The 17,029-nt window shown below is 54.1% G+C and overlaps 3 protein-coding genes across 4 annotated transcripts; 1 reads left to right on the top strand and 2 right to left on the bottom strand.

Moving 5' to 3' along the window:
- The first annotated feature begins 61 nt into the window (after window positions 1-61).
- GAMT (guanidinoacetate N-methyltransferase) lies at window positions 62-2,764 on the top strand. 2 transcript variants are annotated; one of them, XM_082071737.1, is made up of 7 exons: window positions 62-216; window positions 556-746; window positions 1,183-1,328; window positions 1,415-1,478; window positions 1,719-1,786; window positions 1,872-1,982; window positions 2,076-2,764. In XM_082071737.1, the coding sequence occupies exons 2-7, from the start codon at window positions 566-568 to the stop codon at window positions 2,214-2,216; spliced, it is 711 nt and encodes a 236-aa protein (XP_081927863.1). In that variant the 5' UTR covers window positions 62-216; window positions 556-565; the 3' UTR covers window positions 2,217-2,764. The 2 variants fall into 2 exon arrangements, with proteins under 2 accessions (XP_081927863.1, XP_081927862.1); XM_082071736.1 differs by lacking the exon at window positions 62-216 and having other exon boundaries at window positions 303-746; window positions 2,076-2,763.
- Window positions 2,765-3,244: 480 nt separating this feature from the next.
- On the bottom strand, window positions 3,245-6,547 carry NDUFS7 (NADH:ubiquinone oxidoreductase core subunit S7). Its single transcript, XM_082071738.1, has 8 exons — window positions 6,435-6,547; window positions 6,189-6,225; window positions 5,785-5,853; window positions 5,304-5,421; window positions 4,496-4,675; window positions 4,380-4,426; window positions 3,568-3,656; window positions 3,245-3,433 (listed from the first exon to the last, which is right to left on the bottom strand). Exons 1-8 carry the CDS (start codon window positions 6,448-6,450, stop codon window positions 3,336-3,338), a joined length of 654 nt encoding a protein of 217 aa, XP_081927864.1. The 5' UTR covers window positions 6,451-6,547; the 3' UTR covers window positions 3,245-3,335.
- Window positions 6,548-7,358: 811 nt separating this feature from the next.
- Window positions 7,359-16,038, bottom strand: PWWP3A (PWWP domain containing 3A, DNA repair factor). The gene is made up of 15 exons (XM_082071775.1): window positions 15,960-16,038; window positions 15,640-15,682; window positions 14,952-15,047; window positions 14,612-14,700; window positions 14,203-14,273; window positions 12,822-13,781; window positions 12,159-12,278; window positions 11,711-11,781; window positions 11,260-11,336; window positions 10,734-10,794; window positions 10,477-10,552; window positions 10,306-10,356; window positions 9,540-9,970; window positions 9,157-9,245; window positions 7,359-8,933 (listed from the first exon to the last, which is right to left on the bottom strand). The coding sequence occupies exons 3-15, from the start codon at window positions 15,006-15,008 to the stop codon at window positions 8,855-8,857; spliced, it is 2,232 nt and encodes a 743-aa protein (XP_081927901.1). The 5' UTR covers window positions 15,009-15,047; window positions 15,640-15,682; window positions 15,960-16,038; the 3' UTR covers window positions 7,359-8,854.
- Between the last annotated feature and the right edge of the window lie 991 nt (window positions 16,039-17,029).

Here is a 17,029-nt window from a genome sequence, read left to right on the forward strand (position 1 = left end):
TTTCCTTTCCTTTCCTTTCCTTTCCTTTCCCTTTCCCTTTCCTTTCCCTTTCCTTTCCCTTTCCTTTCCCTTTCCCCCCATCCGGTGCAGCCTGGCCGTGCCCAAGCGTGCGGGTCACCCCAGCCGCGCACAGCGGCGTGCAGCACGCACAGCTCGGTGCGCGGCACAGCATGGCGCAAAGCCCTGCACATGGCCCTGGAGAGCGGCGCAGCCCCGGTGTGCAGCCCCAGAGCGGGGCACCGTGGGGCACAGCCCCCCAGGACAAGCCCTTCTCCCCGTCCCCCCAGCTGCACCGATGCAGCGCTGGTCGCTCCGGCCGTGCCCAGCGCGGTGCGCGGTTCCACCGACCCCTGCACCCTCCGGCCATGGGGCACCGGTCACCGCGCAGGCAGCACGCGCGGTGGCTCCGGCTTCCCGATAAGGCTCCCGCTGCCCCGCGGGGCCCCAGCCCGTTGTGCACACTCAGCACTTTCCCAGCCCTGGCTATTTAAAGCCAGCCAAGAGCCCAGCGGCCCTTTCCCTCCCCCAGCACCGGTTGGACTTTCCTCCCCGCAGCGGCACGGCCATGAGCGCCCGGGCGGCAGAGCCGATCTTCGCGGAGGGCGAGGATTGCCGGGCGGCGTGGCGGGAGGCGGCGGCCGCTTACGATGCCCCCGACGCCCACCTGGAGATCCTGGGGAAGCCGGTGATGGAGCGCTGGGAGACGCCCTACATGCACTCGCTGGCCACCGTGGCCGCCTCGAGGGGTAACGGGAGCAGCCGTGGGGTGCAGCTCGGGTATGGGGAGCGGGTGGCTTTCCCATGATCAAGCTGGGGGCACTGGTGCCCCCCTTTGCGGTGACAGTGGCACTTGTGCTCTCGTGTCAGGGTGACACATTCCCCAAAGGGGCTGGGGCTGCGGGGAGGGGGGTGCAGGTTTTGGGGGAGGGTTTTGGCAGCGGCTGCTTGTTCCTGAGGTCAGTGGGGTCCAACAGGCGCTGCAGGGTGCAGAGGGGGGACAGCGGTGATAGGGGCTTGGGGCTGCTCCGGCTCCTCACCGCAGCACCCAAACTGCACCAAAACCAGCCCAATTCTGGAAAGGAATGCAGCAGCATTTGGGTCTGGAGAAAAACTCTGGGCTGGCGCAGCCTGCCCGGTGTCCCTGGGGGTCACAGCCCTCCCCCCCCGCCCTCTCGTCCCCAGGCGGCCGCGTGCTGGAGGTTGGCTTCGGCATGGCCATCGCCGCCACCAAGGTGCAGCAGTTTGACATCCAGGAGCACTGGATCGTGGAGTGCAACGAGGGGGTGTTCCGGCGGCTGGAGGAGTGGGCCAGGGCGCAGCCACACAAGGTCCGGCGGGCCGGGGGGGCCGTGCCGGTGCGCGCCACCGGGGAGCACGTGGCGCCGGCGCTCACGGCTCCGCCGTCATGTCGCAGGTCGTCCCCCTGAAGGGGCTGTGGGAGGACGTGGTGCCGACGCTGCCCGATGGGCACTTCAGCGGTGAGGAACCGCGCGGCCGGGACTGCGGAGGGGTCGGCGAGGGGGGTCCCATGGCAGAGCTCAGGGCGCAGGCGAGCACCCGGCCCGTGGTGGTGGGGACAGGGACAGGTCCCCAGGGAGCAGCACATCGCTGGGGGCAGAGACATGGGGTGCAAAGGGGTGTCACCCCCCCGGCACACGCACCCCAGCGGCGCCTCGGGGTCTGTCCCCACCAACGGGGGTCTCGCTGTCCCCGGGCAGGGATCCTGTACGACACGTACCCGCTGTCGGAGGAGAGCTGGCACACGCACCAGTTCAGCTTCATCAAGGTAACGAGCTGGGGCGCAGCACCCCCCGCCGGCTCGGGGGGACACACGGGGCGGGGCTGGGTGCTGAGCGCCCCCATCCCCGCAGGACCACGCGTTCCGCCTGCTGCAGCCCGGGGGGGTCCTCACCTACTGCAACCTCACCTCCTGGGGGGAGCTGCTGAAGGGCAAGTACAGCGACATCGAGAAGATGTTTGAGGTGAGGCTTGGTCCCCTGTCACCTCTGCCACCCCCCGACGCTGGCTGAGGATCATGGAGCCATCGCTGCTCCGTCCCCCCCACTCTCCTGCAGGAGACGCAGGTTGGGCACCTGCTGGACGCCGGGTTCAAGAGGGAGAACATCAGCACCAGGGTGATGGAGCTGGTCCCCCCCAGCGACTGCCGGTACTACTCCTTCCCCAAGATGATCACACCCACCGTCGTCAAGCACTGAGGAGCCCCCGGCGCTAACGAGGAGAGGCTGACGATGCGCTGCGAGGAGAAGAGAAGCTCTGATCTCCGTTGATGCTCATGGGAGAAGATTGAAGCTGATGGATCTGGAGGCTCAGGGGACCTCGGGGACAAACGGACCCGCTGGTCTCCTGGGCTCTGCGAGGAACATCCCACCCTGTGCCTGTCCGTCTGTCCCATTTCCACCCAAAACTCGCCCTCCGAACACCTCAACAAAGCCGCAATTCAACAGCCTTTAGAAAGGGGGCCAAGGACAAGATGTTTCCTCTAAGAACTGGACGCTTTCTAGAAATCACAGGGTGGTTTTTCCACAAACCAGCCAAATAATCACGACCAGGTGGCGGAAATGGGGCAGTTGGAGGCGTTTTGGCTGCTCCCGGAGTGGCTCCCAGTGAAGTTTCATTGCAGCCAGTTCCCATCCCAACGACCTCCTTGCACGCAGATGACGTTTCCTCTCCCTCCCCACAAGGGATAAAATCCATTAAAAAGGGATGAAATACACCACTGCTGTTTATTTGTCTTTCCAAAGTGTGTGTGATTCTGTTCCTTCCCCCGCTGATGGGGGAACATCGCCCCGACTCGCGGACGCTGCTTTATTCCTACTACACCTTTCCCTTTTATTAGACACATTCTGATTTTAAGCATTACCATTTGACTTGCATTACAGCAATATAATTCATTTTTGGCTGCTGTGCACACATAGAAAGGAATTATTTGTTAGATCCTTTGTAGGAATTATAAAGCAGGTGGGGAGGAGAAGACGAGCTCGGGGAGCCCTCGGGGTTCCCCTGGTGTGTTGGTCTCAAACCTTCCTAAAAGAGCCAAAGAGCAAGTCCCAGATTTCTGGCAAGACACTTATGTGACGACAGGTAACGTCAAACCTTCTCCTTCCCTCGCAAGCTATTCAGACCAGAAAACAACACATTTAATATCATCAAATTCAATCAATTCAGTGTTTAAACGCTTAGAAACATTTTTGATAAGAGGGAGATACTAAGACAGACGAGCAGCTTAACCAGGTAGAGTTTTATTGAAAGGCGTGCGAGGACACGGATTTATTGTGCGTACGAGTGCGAGTGGTGAGTGGGTCAGAAACACGCTGCTATTTCCTGTACCAGATCTGAATCCTCTTCTCCCGTTTGATTTTCTTCTGCAGCTGCAGGATTCCGTACAGCAAAGCCTCGGCGGTGGGCGGGCAGCCTGGGGGGAGAAACGGGGAGCCCGTGGGGCGGGAGCCAGAGGCCGCGGGTTTCACCCCAAAGAGCTGCAATGTCCCTCTGCCCCGTGCACGGCGCAGCCCGCAGAGCCGGCAGCGCGGCGCTCGCCCGTCCTACCTGGCACGTAGATGTCCACCGGCACGATGCGGTCGCAGCCCCGCACCACCGAGTAGGAGTAGTGGTAGTAACCGCCGCCGTTGGCACAGCTGCAAGAGACGGCGCGGTTCAGCGCGCGGTTCAGCGCGCGGTTCAGCGCGCGGTTCAGCGTGCGGTTCAGCGTGCGGTTCAGCGCGCGGTTCAGCGCGCGGTTCAGCGCGTGGTTCAGCGCGCGGTTCAGCGCAGGAAAGAGGAGCAGGGGGGAAAGGAGACGGGGAACCCGGCACCCGCGAGGCACCCGGCAGATGTGACAGCGAGGACGGGGCGACACGAGGTTCACACCTATTAAACTAAACCGACCCGTTTCCTCTGCTCTCACAAAGCAGATATTCGGAGGGTCCTTCCTCTCTACAGCAAACCCTCCGTGGTTTTGGCACATCTGCACAGAGCGTTTCTAGAGCTCGTCATGTCCCTCCAGGCCCTGGGGAACGGGCGCCTCAGCGGCACCAGGAGACGAACAAGGTGCCAGAGCCCCATGGGGACCAGATTTCATCTACCCGCAAATTGAGATTCTGGACACACACAAGCGACCGGACTCCACCAGCTGCACAAACCCCAGCATGTTTCACTGGGAAGACTCTGCTGTTCCCAGGGACTCAACAGACATCGCTCTCCTTGCCCCCATAAAGGGAGTCTTGTTGTTACGAGGCCCCTTTATATAATTTAAGGGGTTGGAAATACAAACGAGAAAGGGGTTCCCCTCCCGCCATCTCCCCGCTCACACCAGATTTCTCCCACGAAGCACAAGGTGACAGGCATGCCCCGGCGCTCACCTCCCCATGGAGACCACGTAGCGCGGCTCCGGCATCTGGTCGTAGACCTGCGGGACACAGACACGTCAGAGCCCTCCCCGTTCACAGCCGGCGCCCGCGGCCGCCACCGTCGGTACCTTCCGAAGAGCCGGAGCCATTTTATTTGTCAGGGTGCCGGCCACGATCATGACGTCGGCTTGGCGGGGGCTGGCTCGGAACACCACCCCGAAGCGGTCCATGTCGTAGCGAGGGGCCGCCATGTGCATCATCTCCACGGCGCAGCACGCCAGCCCGAACGTCATCGGCCACAGGGAGCTCTGCGGCGGGAGAGACGCGCGTTACGGCCGAGAACGCGGGAGCTGGGGCTGCGCGGAGCGCTCAAAGAGTTGGTCAGGAAAGGAAACGGAACAAGAAAAGCTTCAATGTCTGTTTAGTCAGAGCTTCACAAATCAAAGCGGCGCCTGTTGTGCAGGAGAGCGAGACCTGAGGCGCAGAGATCTGTGCGTTTGCAGCTGAACGTGTCCAAAGCCGCGGAGTCTCGATGTCTCACGATGCTCAAGCGGCGTCTCAGGAACCCGCACGGGGGCGGCGGGGAGAGGAAAAGCCAAACCCAACCAGGGCAAAGCACACGGGGCTCAGGGCAGCGTCGCTTGTGGCTGCGGCTCGGAGCAGCTGCTTGTGACGAGGACCGTGGAGAACCCGGGGGTTTGTGCTGTTTGTGCAGCACGCTCCGCGCAGGCCGTGCGGCTCTGCTGTCCCGCACCCCAGGCGCCACCGACACACACCCAAATGTCACCCCCCGGCTGAGAAACCCAACAATCTCCCTGTAGAGAACTCCAAACTTATTTTTATCCTGCGGAGATGGCTCGAATCCATTTCCCACCAGCACCTCAAGGCATTTGACACCGTTTCTCCCCAGCGAGCGCGCCGGCTCCAGCCACTCACCCTCCGCGCCCAGTTGACCAGGTCATCGAGCTTGGTGACGATATATTCGCCCTTGCTGGTGGGGACATAGGATTTTTTCTGGACGATGGCCGAGCTCTTTTGCTGCACTTGGAGAGAGCTGAAGACAAACAGCACAGGAACATCAGCCTCCAATTATTTAGTGTAACTGCAGGATACAATCATGAGCCTTGAAGAACCGTGAGCCCATAAAGAACCCACGGGACGTTGCTTATGGACAATCTCACCCTCCGCCACCCCTGGAGATGTGACTATAATGGGTTTTTCCCGTGCTGTGTGGGGGATCTGTGCAGTTTGTTGCCCAGATAGAGCCCCTGCTGTTTGCCGAACCCAAATTAGAGGGCCTGATGGGCTCAGAGTAGCCTGTTGGCTTTGAAGAAGGGAAGACAAGATTGTCTTGGGTATGTGGGAGAGTGAACACAAACTCCTTTCCCCTGCAGCTCCCGGGGGGACCCAGAGTTACCTGTCGGTGCCACCGGCCGCTGGTGTCGGATGGAGCAGCCGAGCGGGAGCAGATGCCACCGCAGCGGGCCTGGGGACACAGAACAGCCGGCGCAGCGCCGGGTGTGTGACACGGTCGCGCAGCCCCCCCGGAGACCCCCGGGAACAGCCCCCCTGGGAACAGCCCCCCCCGGGAACCGACCCCCCGGGAACACCCCACCCCGGGAACAGCCCCCCCCGGGAACCGCCACCCCGGGAACCGACCCCCCGGGAACCGACCCCCCGGGAACCGACCCCCCGGGAACAGCCCCCCCCGGGAACAGCCCCCCCCGGGAACAGCCCCCCCCGGGAACAGCCCCCCCCGGGAACCACCACCCCGGGAACCGACCCCCGGCCCCCGCACGGGGGTCCCGCCCCGGTTCTCACCGCCAGGCCAGGACGCGGCGCCCAGGGAGGCGAAAACCTGCAAGGAGAGAGCACGGGAGAGCTCAGCTCCGGCGGAGCCGTAACGGGGACCGCGAACGAGCCGGCCCGGGGAGAGAGACCCCCGGACCAGTCACCCCGAGGAGCTGCGGGTCCCGCCGCGCCCGGAGCCGCCAGCCCGGCCCGGTCCGCGCTCAGGGCTCCCTCCCGGTCCCCCCGAGGCCGCTCCCCGGTCCCGCTCCCGCTCACCGCCCAGCGCCGCCATCTCTCCCGCAGCCCTTCAGGCAACCTCTGGGCGCGGTGCACCCGCCAAGCGGCCCCGGCGCGCCCTGGTGCGTCGCCTCATTGCGCCCGGCGGGGAACGCGGGACGGGGCGGAGTGTTCCGCGGAAACCCGCCGGGCTGCGGCTCCAACCCGCGGCGAAACGAAGCGGGGAAGGCGGCGGGTGCATCACGGTGCCGCAGAGCTCCGGAGGGAGCGGGAAAATGAAAATAAAGCGGCCGTCCCTGGGTGGGCTCGAACCACCAACCTTTCGGTTAACAGCCGAACGCGCTAACCGATTGCGCCACAGAGACCGCGCTGCCGCCGCCCCCGCCGTACTCGCCGCTGTGGGCAGCGGGACCGCGCCGGTACCGGCCGCCCCCGCCGCGTCCCGGCCCCGCGTCCCGCCCCGGCCGGGCCCAACCGCCGCCCCGCCCGGTGCGCGGTCCCCACCCCCGCCGGCCCGGCCCCACCGGGGGGTGACGGGAGGGGGGGGCGGAGGGCGATTCGCGCAGCCGAAATAGCTCAGTTGGGAGAGCGTTAGACTGAAGATCTAAAGGTCCCTGGTTCGATCCCGGGTTTCGGCAGATGCTCTTTTTCCTGCTGGGCCTCGGGCTGCAAAAGCTGCTGCTCCCCTAAAACCACCCCCGGGGTTTTGGGGCGCCGGTAAACGTGTCACCCCCTCCCCAAATCGTGCTCCGGTTCTTTTTAATATCCCAGGGGCACAGAGAAGCAGGAGCATAACACAGCCCCTTGAATGGGCAGTGACCAAAACGCATGCTGGCAAATCCCCACATGAAATAAAGCAAGAGAACAGAAAACAGTAAGTTTGTTCTCTTGTACTCACGCCTATATTTAACATAAAGTGAAACACGGTACTACAGTTTTATCTGATACACAAAACTGATCTGCACCAGATGTAAAATAGTCTGCCTGCTGGTACCAAAGACCAGGGCACAAAATCAGCATTTGAAATAAACGAGCACAGTCAAACAAAAGCAATGATGAGCCTTTGATTCACTTCATCCACCTTTAATTGATTTAAGACCACATAATTCTGTACATCGCAGGACTGATTCGGTCTTGAGGTATGAGTAGTGACCTCCAACGCCAGGTTCCAATGGTTGAGAGGGGTCGAACACGCCGATTCCTAAAATCCGAACCTGTCCACATTGAATCAAACTAGAAGAAGCGAGGGCTGAGATAACAGCAAGGGGAGGGAGGAGCTCTGGGGCTCTCTGAAGACTCTTAATATTTCATGTATTTTAAGAAGCGTCCACACACTTCAAGTAGGAAGCTGAGGAGACGCCACTCTCAGAATCACAAAGAGCTCCCGCAGCACCAGCTCCTGCTGTCACCTCCTCATTGAATGTTCTGTCACGGGAAACGCGTCCCCCCCTTCCCACAAGGGGCAATGAAAATAAAGAACCTGTTCTATTCCTGTGGTTTAGGTACCTGGGAATGGCCCTTCAATAACATAAGGATTCCAAATTCATAAATTCATTAGAACTGTAAATAAAATATATTCAGGTAATTACTATAGCCAGAATACACATCTGTATCCCAATATACATTTAAACTTCAATTCATCTTGTTTTCTATTGGACAAGCGAGTAGATCACATTTTCATTATTATGTAGAAAAATAAAATCATTGGTCTTTTAGCACGAGTTCTCAGGAACACGAGTTCTCAGTTCTCAGGCTGCCAGAGACCTTGAGCAAGAGCTGCGAGGGAACCACATTATTAGATTTGACACTTAAATCAGAGAGAAAAAGACAATTACATGAGTTCCTAAAATCCTGGCCTCAAGCACTAAACCAGCGCTCAAAACGGGTCCACTTTTACATGGAAAAGTGATTTTTAGATTCTTCGTCCACTGATTTTTCATTGTACTATCACAACATTCCTATCACATCCTATCATGCTATTCTGATCGCACCACCAGGCACCGGGTTTCTTCCCATCTGTTGAGATATCAAGCAAGAACGGTCAAACCCACCAGGAACGTCTGCAGAGGGGAAACCCGCGCGGTCAGCAGCCAGGAAGGCACTGGGCACGTAACTCCTGAGGACAAAAGCCCTTCCTTTGTCACGTATTCGGCCAAAATAATTCATACCAAACTGCACATTACACCAAGGAGCAAAACACGTGCTGTTCGCACAAGCTCCACGTGAAGCAGCGTCTGTCATGGGCAGCTCGACACGGCTCGGCCGGGGAAGCAGCGCGAGCTCCGGTGAGATTAATGGAGAGCAAGGGCTGAGGATGCAGCTGCAGCCGACAGCATGAGAACGGCTACGGCTTTGAAAATATACACACGGATTTCAAAAAGCAAGAATTCCACACTTTATACAAATAACTGCTTGGTTATATACACTCAGCGCCAGGGTGAGCGAGCCTGCGCTGCCGCTCAGGCGCTGTCGGCAGACGCTGCTCTGCTCTTCCACCTTTTCCTTTCCAGAATTTCTTCGTCAAATATTTCCCGCTCCCTGAAAAGAAAGAGAAAGTTCTCCTGTAGAAACAATCTTGACACACTAAACAGGGTGGCACAGTAACCCCGCAACAATGTTTCCCAGGTTTACCTGTTTTGGTGCACAGCTCGGCCTCACCTTAGGGAGGACACTGAACCCTCCTGCCCTCATACTCGCATTTTTCCACAGAAACAGTAAAGCAGTAAGAAAAATTCAGAGAATACTAAAAATAACAAGATACCTTTTGCTCACAGATGGTCCTTTGATGTATTTCTCCTCTGCCTTCTTGTAATCGATGTCATCCAGAGCAGAAATCGCATAAATGATGGCCTAGAAAAGTATTGAGTTCATTTACACTCACGAAACAAAAAGCTAAATTATAACCAACAATTTGAAACCGTCCCAGCAGACGAGCACGTTTTTGGAATAAGGTTCCTCTGTCACTTCAGAAAACCGTTCGTTGTTGTCCCTCAAGTTCTTAAATAATATAAACTTGCCCTTTAACATCCCCAGGAGTACTTTTATAACCACATTTTCATTTAGTTCCTACAGAAGTTCGAGCTCTCCCATTAACACTAGCGTTACTTAAACCTTCACTTTTCTCAGCGTTTCGTGTTCACTTACTTCAGGCAAAAGGACATCGGAAATAAATTTGATGCCATCTCCGTTTATTCGGTGCAGGTTCTTAGTGTCTATTCCACGATAAACCTCCTTCAAGTAGTTCACCACCAGGTCGAGTTGCTCTTCATCCTCTAAATAGGTCTCGACGCAGGTGACGTACTGCTTGGAACTGCAGAATTCCTTCAGCCACCGCGACTGCTTCCTGCTCTTCAAAATAGCCAAGAGATGCTCCTCGGCCCCCTTGGTCTTCACGATGAACTCCACGATCTTTTTATTGGCTTTATCTCTGGCGGCCCTTGTCCTGTCAGGGAGGAGTTTCTTGCAGGGTTTCTGAGGGGAGGTTTCTGGTGAAGACTCTTCAACATCTTCCTCTGCCGTGTTTGGAAAGGTCATTTGGGCTAAACCGTGATAACCCTCCTTTCTGACCGGGTAGCCTGGGAGAAAAGCCACAATCATTCGTGCTTAAATATCCCAAACAAAGGGCTTTCTCACACACAGACTTAGATATAAGGAACTTCCTTGATAAGAGCAAAGTTTTTCTCCCTCTCCTATCAAAGAAATGAACTCAACAGTGTGAAGTCACCAGTTACTCCATTGTAACAACCAATATTCATTTAACTTCTGTTTTGGGACTGAAAAGCCTTAGAGTGCAACAAGAGTGTCTAGTAATTTGAATCATTCTCCCCTCACTGGGTCTGGTGCTTAACTCAATGTTAGAGCCAAACTCACCTACCAAGAGAAAATATGATAAGATAATGAATTCACTTACTGATGTCAGCAGCAAAGTATTCCAAGAAGGATCCCGTAAAAGAATGGCAACCTAAAAAGCCCCAAACAGGGTATTTATCAGTTTATGAAGCCAACAAAAAAAAAAAAAAGCTGAGGGTTTTGGTGTTGTCTTTTCTCAGACTGGATGAAACCATCTACCCCATCTGCTTACCCACTCTGATCCGATAGTCAGAAATCAGGCGAATACACCACTCGATTTCTTGGCGATAACCTTCTTTGGCTCGGTTCTACAAAACAAGAACCATTTACAGCCTTAAAAAGAGAATCCTGTTGAGGCTTTTAGATCCAGGACATTAACCAGGGAACAGAGGTGGCTAACGACAACGAATCAAAGTTTAAGATAATGAATCAGAGTTTACTTGCACTTTCCCCAACAACTTGCAGTGACATGTTCCAGGAAATACTCACTATGAGGTCCTGCTTCTCTTCACAATCAAAGTGCTTCAGATTCCGAAGCGGTACTGAGAAACTTAATGAAACAAAGAAGCAGAGTCAGGGCACATCTGTTTATCTACTGCAGTTCTACGCCTCCCTGAAAACCCAGTTTCATAAGGAATTCTGGAACACAGGTTTTATTAGTTTTGGTTTTCATAATGAGCTAAAACTGTGGAATCTTTTAACAAATTAGAAGTCCCTGGGTTTGTAACAAAACCACAGGCAGGCCTGTGTTTCCAGAGTCTGGGCACCACACGGAGAAAACCAGCAGCTGTCCCCAGCCCTTTCTATTTCAATTTCTTACACAAGTGGCAGCTCTTCACATCAACACCAGCCTGTCCCACCCTGCAAACCCTTCCCTCGCTTGGTCCCTCGCTCCTTCCACAATCAACCTCGGCTTAAACTGAGAGTGCTATTGCCCCGTACCAGGAAAAGAGCACGGGACACTGACTAAAAGAAACTGAAAGTTCAGAACGCGACCGGAATGCACAACATTTACCCTTTTTTCTTGTCATTTGTATTCCCTTCTATCAAGAGCACACAAGCCTTTCTGTGTTTCCGCCTCACGTTTTTTACCTGTCAAAAGGATAAAGTCTCATTAGCATCCTGCAATCCCAATGCACTCACAGGGCAGGAACATTTCCCATCAATGTTATCTAGTATACCCCATGCTTTAAGGAAGTTACACAAACAAGAAAAAATAAGTTAGCCCAAAGGAGCGTTTTGTTAGTGCACAAGGACCCGCACTCTTTCTTTCATTAGTTGGGTGCAGCTGCTCCAATTCAGGTTACAAGCTTAAGGGCTCAGTACTCGCCCTCTGCTCCAAACAACGTGTGAATTAATGACATTTACTTTTCACATGCACATGGAAATTCACTTTTATGATCTTTGGAACGCTTCTACTGGAAGATCTTCCCCACTTCCAGGAAAAGGCAGCGAGCGGCTCTTACCACGGCTGGCCAGTACGGATACCTCCGCAGCTTGCACCACACCAGAATCCCTTCCTCAATCGGCTGTGGCTCTACGATGAAAAACAAAGTGATTTTTATTTAAGAAAAGACAGTTAGCTTGCCCCCTTTCAGGAGTTTCAATTCAATGCTTTGAGAGGTTTTAATTGAGGTGACAGAGCATCCTCCACACACCCAAAATGCAGCACAGGCAGTTCTGAAAACAGGAGCTTGGACACTTCCATCCCAGTTTCACAGCAATTGGCATTTCATTCTGTTTCAAGCAGCCTTTCTGGGGCAACCAATAAATGAATTGTATTCCCAGCTCAACCAAAGCAGGCTTCACTTTCTAGAAAGGTCAGAGCTCATTGCAAACAAGAAGCACACACAGCCTAAAAGTGCACACCCATTTTGGGTGAAAGAGTCTCATAAAGGTACACTGATGTCTCACCTTGATGTGATAAAATACTGGGCAGCTCTTCATCCTCCTCCTCTTCCTCTACCAGAGCTGAGAGACCAGACAGACTCTCTGAGGAAATAATCTTTGAAGCCAGATGGGAGGGTTCCAGCCCTGCCAAAAGCAGCAGGAACCCACAGTCAGAAGCAGGGAACAGGGATTTGAAAAGCATCAGCTTCAGAACAGGTGAAACACAAAACTGAGTGACCCCAGAGCCACGCGTCACTGCGACACCGAGGTCTGTCACACCGCACACACGCTCAGTCTCTGCCTAATAAGAGAAATAAAGATGAAAAAGGGAAAGGAACGAGAACAGGCGGCTTTCAGAACTCTGCTCCTTTACTGACACCATCTCGTCTCTGAACTGACCCTCACCCTTGGAGAGACAGCAGAAAAAAAACAACCAACAACCTACATAAGAAACGAGGTGATCTAGTGCAGGGTGAGAATCTCAGGTTTTTAGAGCAAAACCCTGAATGACAACCTCCATGTGAAACTGGTTTGTAGCCAGCAGCAAAGCAACTGTATTGTTTGCTGCTCCAAATCGTAAAAGGAATGCAGCTCAAGGCGGCGTTCACAAAAGCACCACCGCATTCCGAGATGAGTCACAGCACTCAGCAATCACACCCGTTTTCCCCTCCCAAGCGCCATGCCCACCTTCATCTTCCTCAAAATCCGGTAGCTGAAACTGCTTCACTTTATTCATGACTATGTCTGCCATATTGTTATTTTCCTCCTGCGAGTGGTTTGACGGCCCATATGAAGATTCAGGGCAATTCCTGCTCTTCCTTTTCCTGCACGAGGCCGCAGTTGTGCTGATCTCTCGCTCCCCATTCATCTGTTTTAAACCCACTGGCTTTTTCCTTCCATCTAACTGTTTCGCTAGACTGTCGCTCTCACAACTGATGCTGCTTTCCAAGCCATCTGAGGCACTTTTACAAGAGGAATCCAGCACCATCTGACCTCGGGCGCTGGTCCTGGCAGGTACTGCAGTGTCAGACACACAGGGGGTGGAGAGAGGAGACCCCTCCCCTGCGAGGGGCTGCGCTTGACCTTCGGGGAAATCACCCCCACCCTCCACAGGGGACCCTGCACCTCTGCAGCTTTTTCTCCCTTGCTTGCTTTTCCCCTCCTTGGGCTTTGGGGAGACTTTGCTTCCTGCTTTGGGCTTGGTCGATAATCTGGGCTCTTTTTTTTTCAGTCTCGGTAATGATTTTGATTCTGGTGTTCCGCAGTTTGGCCTCTCCGAGTTTGATGTATCACGCGAGTCCCCAGCATCGCACTCGGGAGGGTTTGTTCCCTCTTCCAAAACAGAAGAACCCTTCTGGTTTGGGGGTTTTGCGTCAGTCTTCAGGCTGCGGTTATTTCTTTGTTCTTTTTTCTTCCTGGAAGCCTCAGGCTCTTGCTTTTCTCTGGTGTGAACAAGCGATCGACACCTGCGAACCGGGGTAGATGGGGGAGATCCCACGTTGTTCTCCTGGGATAACCGAGGGTTTGGTCCTTCTGAAGGTGGCACTTGTCTGGCTGAGCCGTTTTGATTCAAAATATCCAGGGCAATTTTAAGAGAACGGCGATATTTCAGTTCTTCCACAGCCTCACTCGAATTATTCCTTTGAACTGATGAAGAAGAACACACAATAAGTGCAATAAACTTTCTTCATATGTAACAAATAACAGATTTTATTTATAGTAAATATTTTGTTTAAGATGCACCTTAACACTGAAATTATCTGTGATTCTTAAGTCAAAGCACAAGCTTCTAACGCCTTAATTTGATGTAAATAACACAAGTTTCTTCCCCATTCCTTCCAATACGGGCAAGAGCGTGAGTAGCTGTGACATGGTTCAGTCTATTTTCACACTTGATGGATGGAAAGAGGGGGGAAAAGCAATGCAAAAAAACCACCTCAATAAAGGGGGAGCCAAGTGCTTAACTATTACTCATGGCCTGAGATTTTGTGTGTATTTTCCATTCAGATTGCGTATATTTTCCATTCAGAACACACACAAGGCAGCAGATGTTTTGACACATCCTCACCCAAGCTGGAAGCGATGCTTTCAATACGATCTTCCTTTAGAGGAACAGCACCCGAGCGGCTCACGCGGACCCTGAAAGCACAGCAAAGCCAGGTGAACCCACCGCAGTGCTCAGCGCCACCCACCCGGCAATAAACCAGCAACGTTTTTACCCCCAAATCCATTATTTTTAGCAGAAGTTACAAAGCCAAAAAAAAAAAACCACATGAAGAACGCCTGAGCTAAGACTCAGCACATTGTCTATGGATGTTCCGTGACACAATATGGCCAGCTCTAAAAGATCAACACGTCCTGGGTTACCCATCTAATCCCCTGCAAACCAATGATCTCATTTCACAGATATCTGCAGATAAAGGGACTTTTTTAACGACTAAGAGCACAAATACGCAACAATAACAAGGACACTTAACTGTTTTTCCAGGCCAAGTATTTCAACTTCAAAAGACGCCTTCTCCTTCCCCTTAGATGTTTTCCCAGCAACTTCGCTTTTGCACAAAACCTGCATTGCAGAACAAAACAAACCCCATATGCAAAATCCTTGACCAAGTCTCTTGGACTATAGGAGAGATCTAAACACTTTTGATATGAGCAGCACCGAACCAACTGATCTTCCACATCAGGGTCTTTACAGATCAGCTCTTTTTTAAAGCACGGATACATTTATGAGCAGCTCTTACTTACTCTCTACTACATTTAATCCATTTCTAAGTTACACCCACAATCTTTCCCTCATTTGTCCATCTGCTTTACCTTTGCTGGCCATAAACGCTTCTTCCACGTGCAAAGAATGTACTCTTGATCTGTCATGATTGTGCTTCACGCAGAAAAGGGAAATTCCAGTGTGCTCTGAAGAAAAAGGGGATAAAAATGTTGCCTGACACTTGGTCCATTTTTGTCTTTTTTTTTAAGAAATACAGGACTTAAGCAGAACACATTATTACAGCTACATATCATGTTACCTTTGAGATCACTGGACTAATACCACTTTGCATACATTCTCCAAATTTAAGCTCTAATATATTATCGTGTGGCTGTACAACATAAGGTCTCACTGAGCAGGTAAGTCCAGAAAATTCTGTCACCAATAGCCCAGTAAATTGCATCACACTCCGCAGCTCCTGCTACCGAACCCCAACAATGGTGCCACTCGCACCCCACAGATCCCACCACCCCGCGCCAGCTTTATGCGATTTACAACTATAACCTAAACAGACCGGCTACAGAATTCCCACACATTTCTTCTAGTGCCTTAATTTTATGTAAGTAACACAAGTTTCTCTACCATTCCTTTCAGTACACCACATAGGGAAAAGCATGAGTAGTTGTGACATGGCTCAGTCTATTTTCAAACTTTATGGGTGGAAAGGAAAAAGGGGGGAAAGCTGAAAACCTGAAAGGTTTTAAGAAAGACCCTTGAAGGAAACGCTGCGGTACTTACAGAGCCCAGGACTCGTGTTTTCCCCGCACGCTGGAACGCGGTCCTGCCACCAAACACAGCGAGGAGGAGCCGTTAGTGCCGCCCTGAGCCCCGAACCGCGGGGCAGGGACCCTGCGAGGCCCCGACAGCTCCACCCCCGCCGGTCACCGCCGGTTCCCGCCGGGCGGCGCGGGCTGAGCCGCCGTGAGGTGACCGCCGGGGGCCAGAGGGACGCGGGCCCAGCGCCCCCGCCCAGGGGACGCCCGCCGCGCTGAGGGACAGGCCACCCCTCACCCAAACCCCGGCCGCTCGCCCCTACCCGACCCCGTTCCCCCCGTTACCGAGCGCCGATACACAGCGGACACGGGCCCGGTGCCGCCGGCCCCCATATCAGGCCGCCCGCCCTTCCCGTTCTGCGCATGCGCCGCCCCCAACAGCCAATCAACGACCGCCGGCTCGCGCGCGGGGCCGCCCCCTTCCCGCCGCCAAAACACAACACGGCTCCAGCCAATCACAGCGCCCGCCCGCCCGCCCGGTGGCTCCGCCCCTTTCTTTCTGTTTCTATTCCCGGGATCGGCGCGCGCGCGCGCCCCGCCTTCCGATGACGTCACTTCCCCTCCCGCCGGCCGAGGAGGTGAAGACCGGGGCGCCGGTGCGTGGGCTCCATGACAACGGGGCCGTGCTGGCGGGTCAGGCCCGGTCACCGGTCCCTTCACTGCCCAGGTTGATCAAAGGCACCTTTTCTAACTCAGCGTTACAAGGGATTTGTCTTTTTTTTTTTAATTATTCTTTAATTTAATTTAATTAGGTGAAACGACCCCCGGTGTGGCCGGTGCGGACGTACGGCCAGAGATAAAAGGCAAAACGAGCGGGAGAACCGCAGAGAACCCAGCGCAGAGAGAGGGAGCTGAAAACAAAGCGCCTGCTGAAAATGGGTTGAAAAACCCAAAAAACACACACGCACAAGGCGTTGGACAAGCTGGTGCTTGGCCCTGTCAGTTTCCAGCCCTTGTTTTGAGAATTAGAGTGAAGACGGAGCCGCGTTACGACGTTTGGTACTTTATTAGCTGTCTACGTTTCCTCGTAATTACCTGCGATATCCGAAATGTCACCACTACACGGAACTAGAAGTTATTAAAACACATTCTGGAAACGGCGTGCAGAGCAAACCAGCACCGACTCCCAGGAGGACGTTGTTTTCTTACCATTAATACTGACATTTGTGAAATAACGCTTTGTTGACATGACAAAGAGGGCGAACCCCTTCGTCTGGTTTTGTTCTTGCAGTGCTCCCAGCTGAAGACGCTTTGTTACTCCCTGTGGTCTGGTTAATACCTTATTTCCCTTTATCCCGCGGGCTCTGGGCGGTGCTGAGCCTGGTCCTGCGAGGCGTTTAAATCCGGATTTCATG

The sequence above is a fragment of the Streptopelia decaocto genome, assembly GCF_964273445.1.
Source record: "Streptopelia decaocto genome assembly, chromosome: 24".
NCBI lineage: Eukaryota > Metazoa > Chordata > Aves > Columbiformes > Columbidae > Streptopelia > Streptopelia decaocto.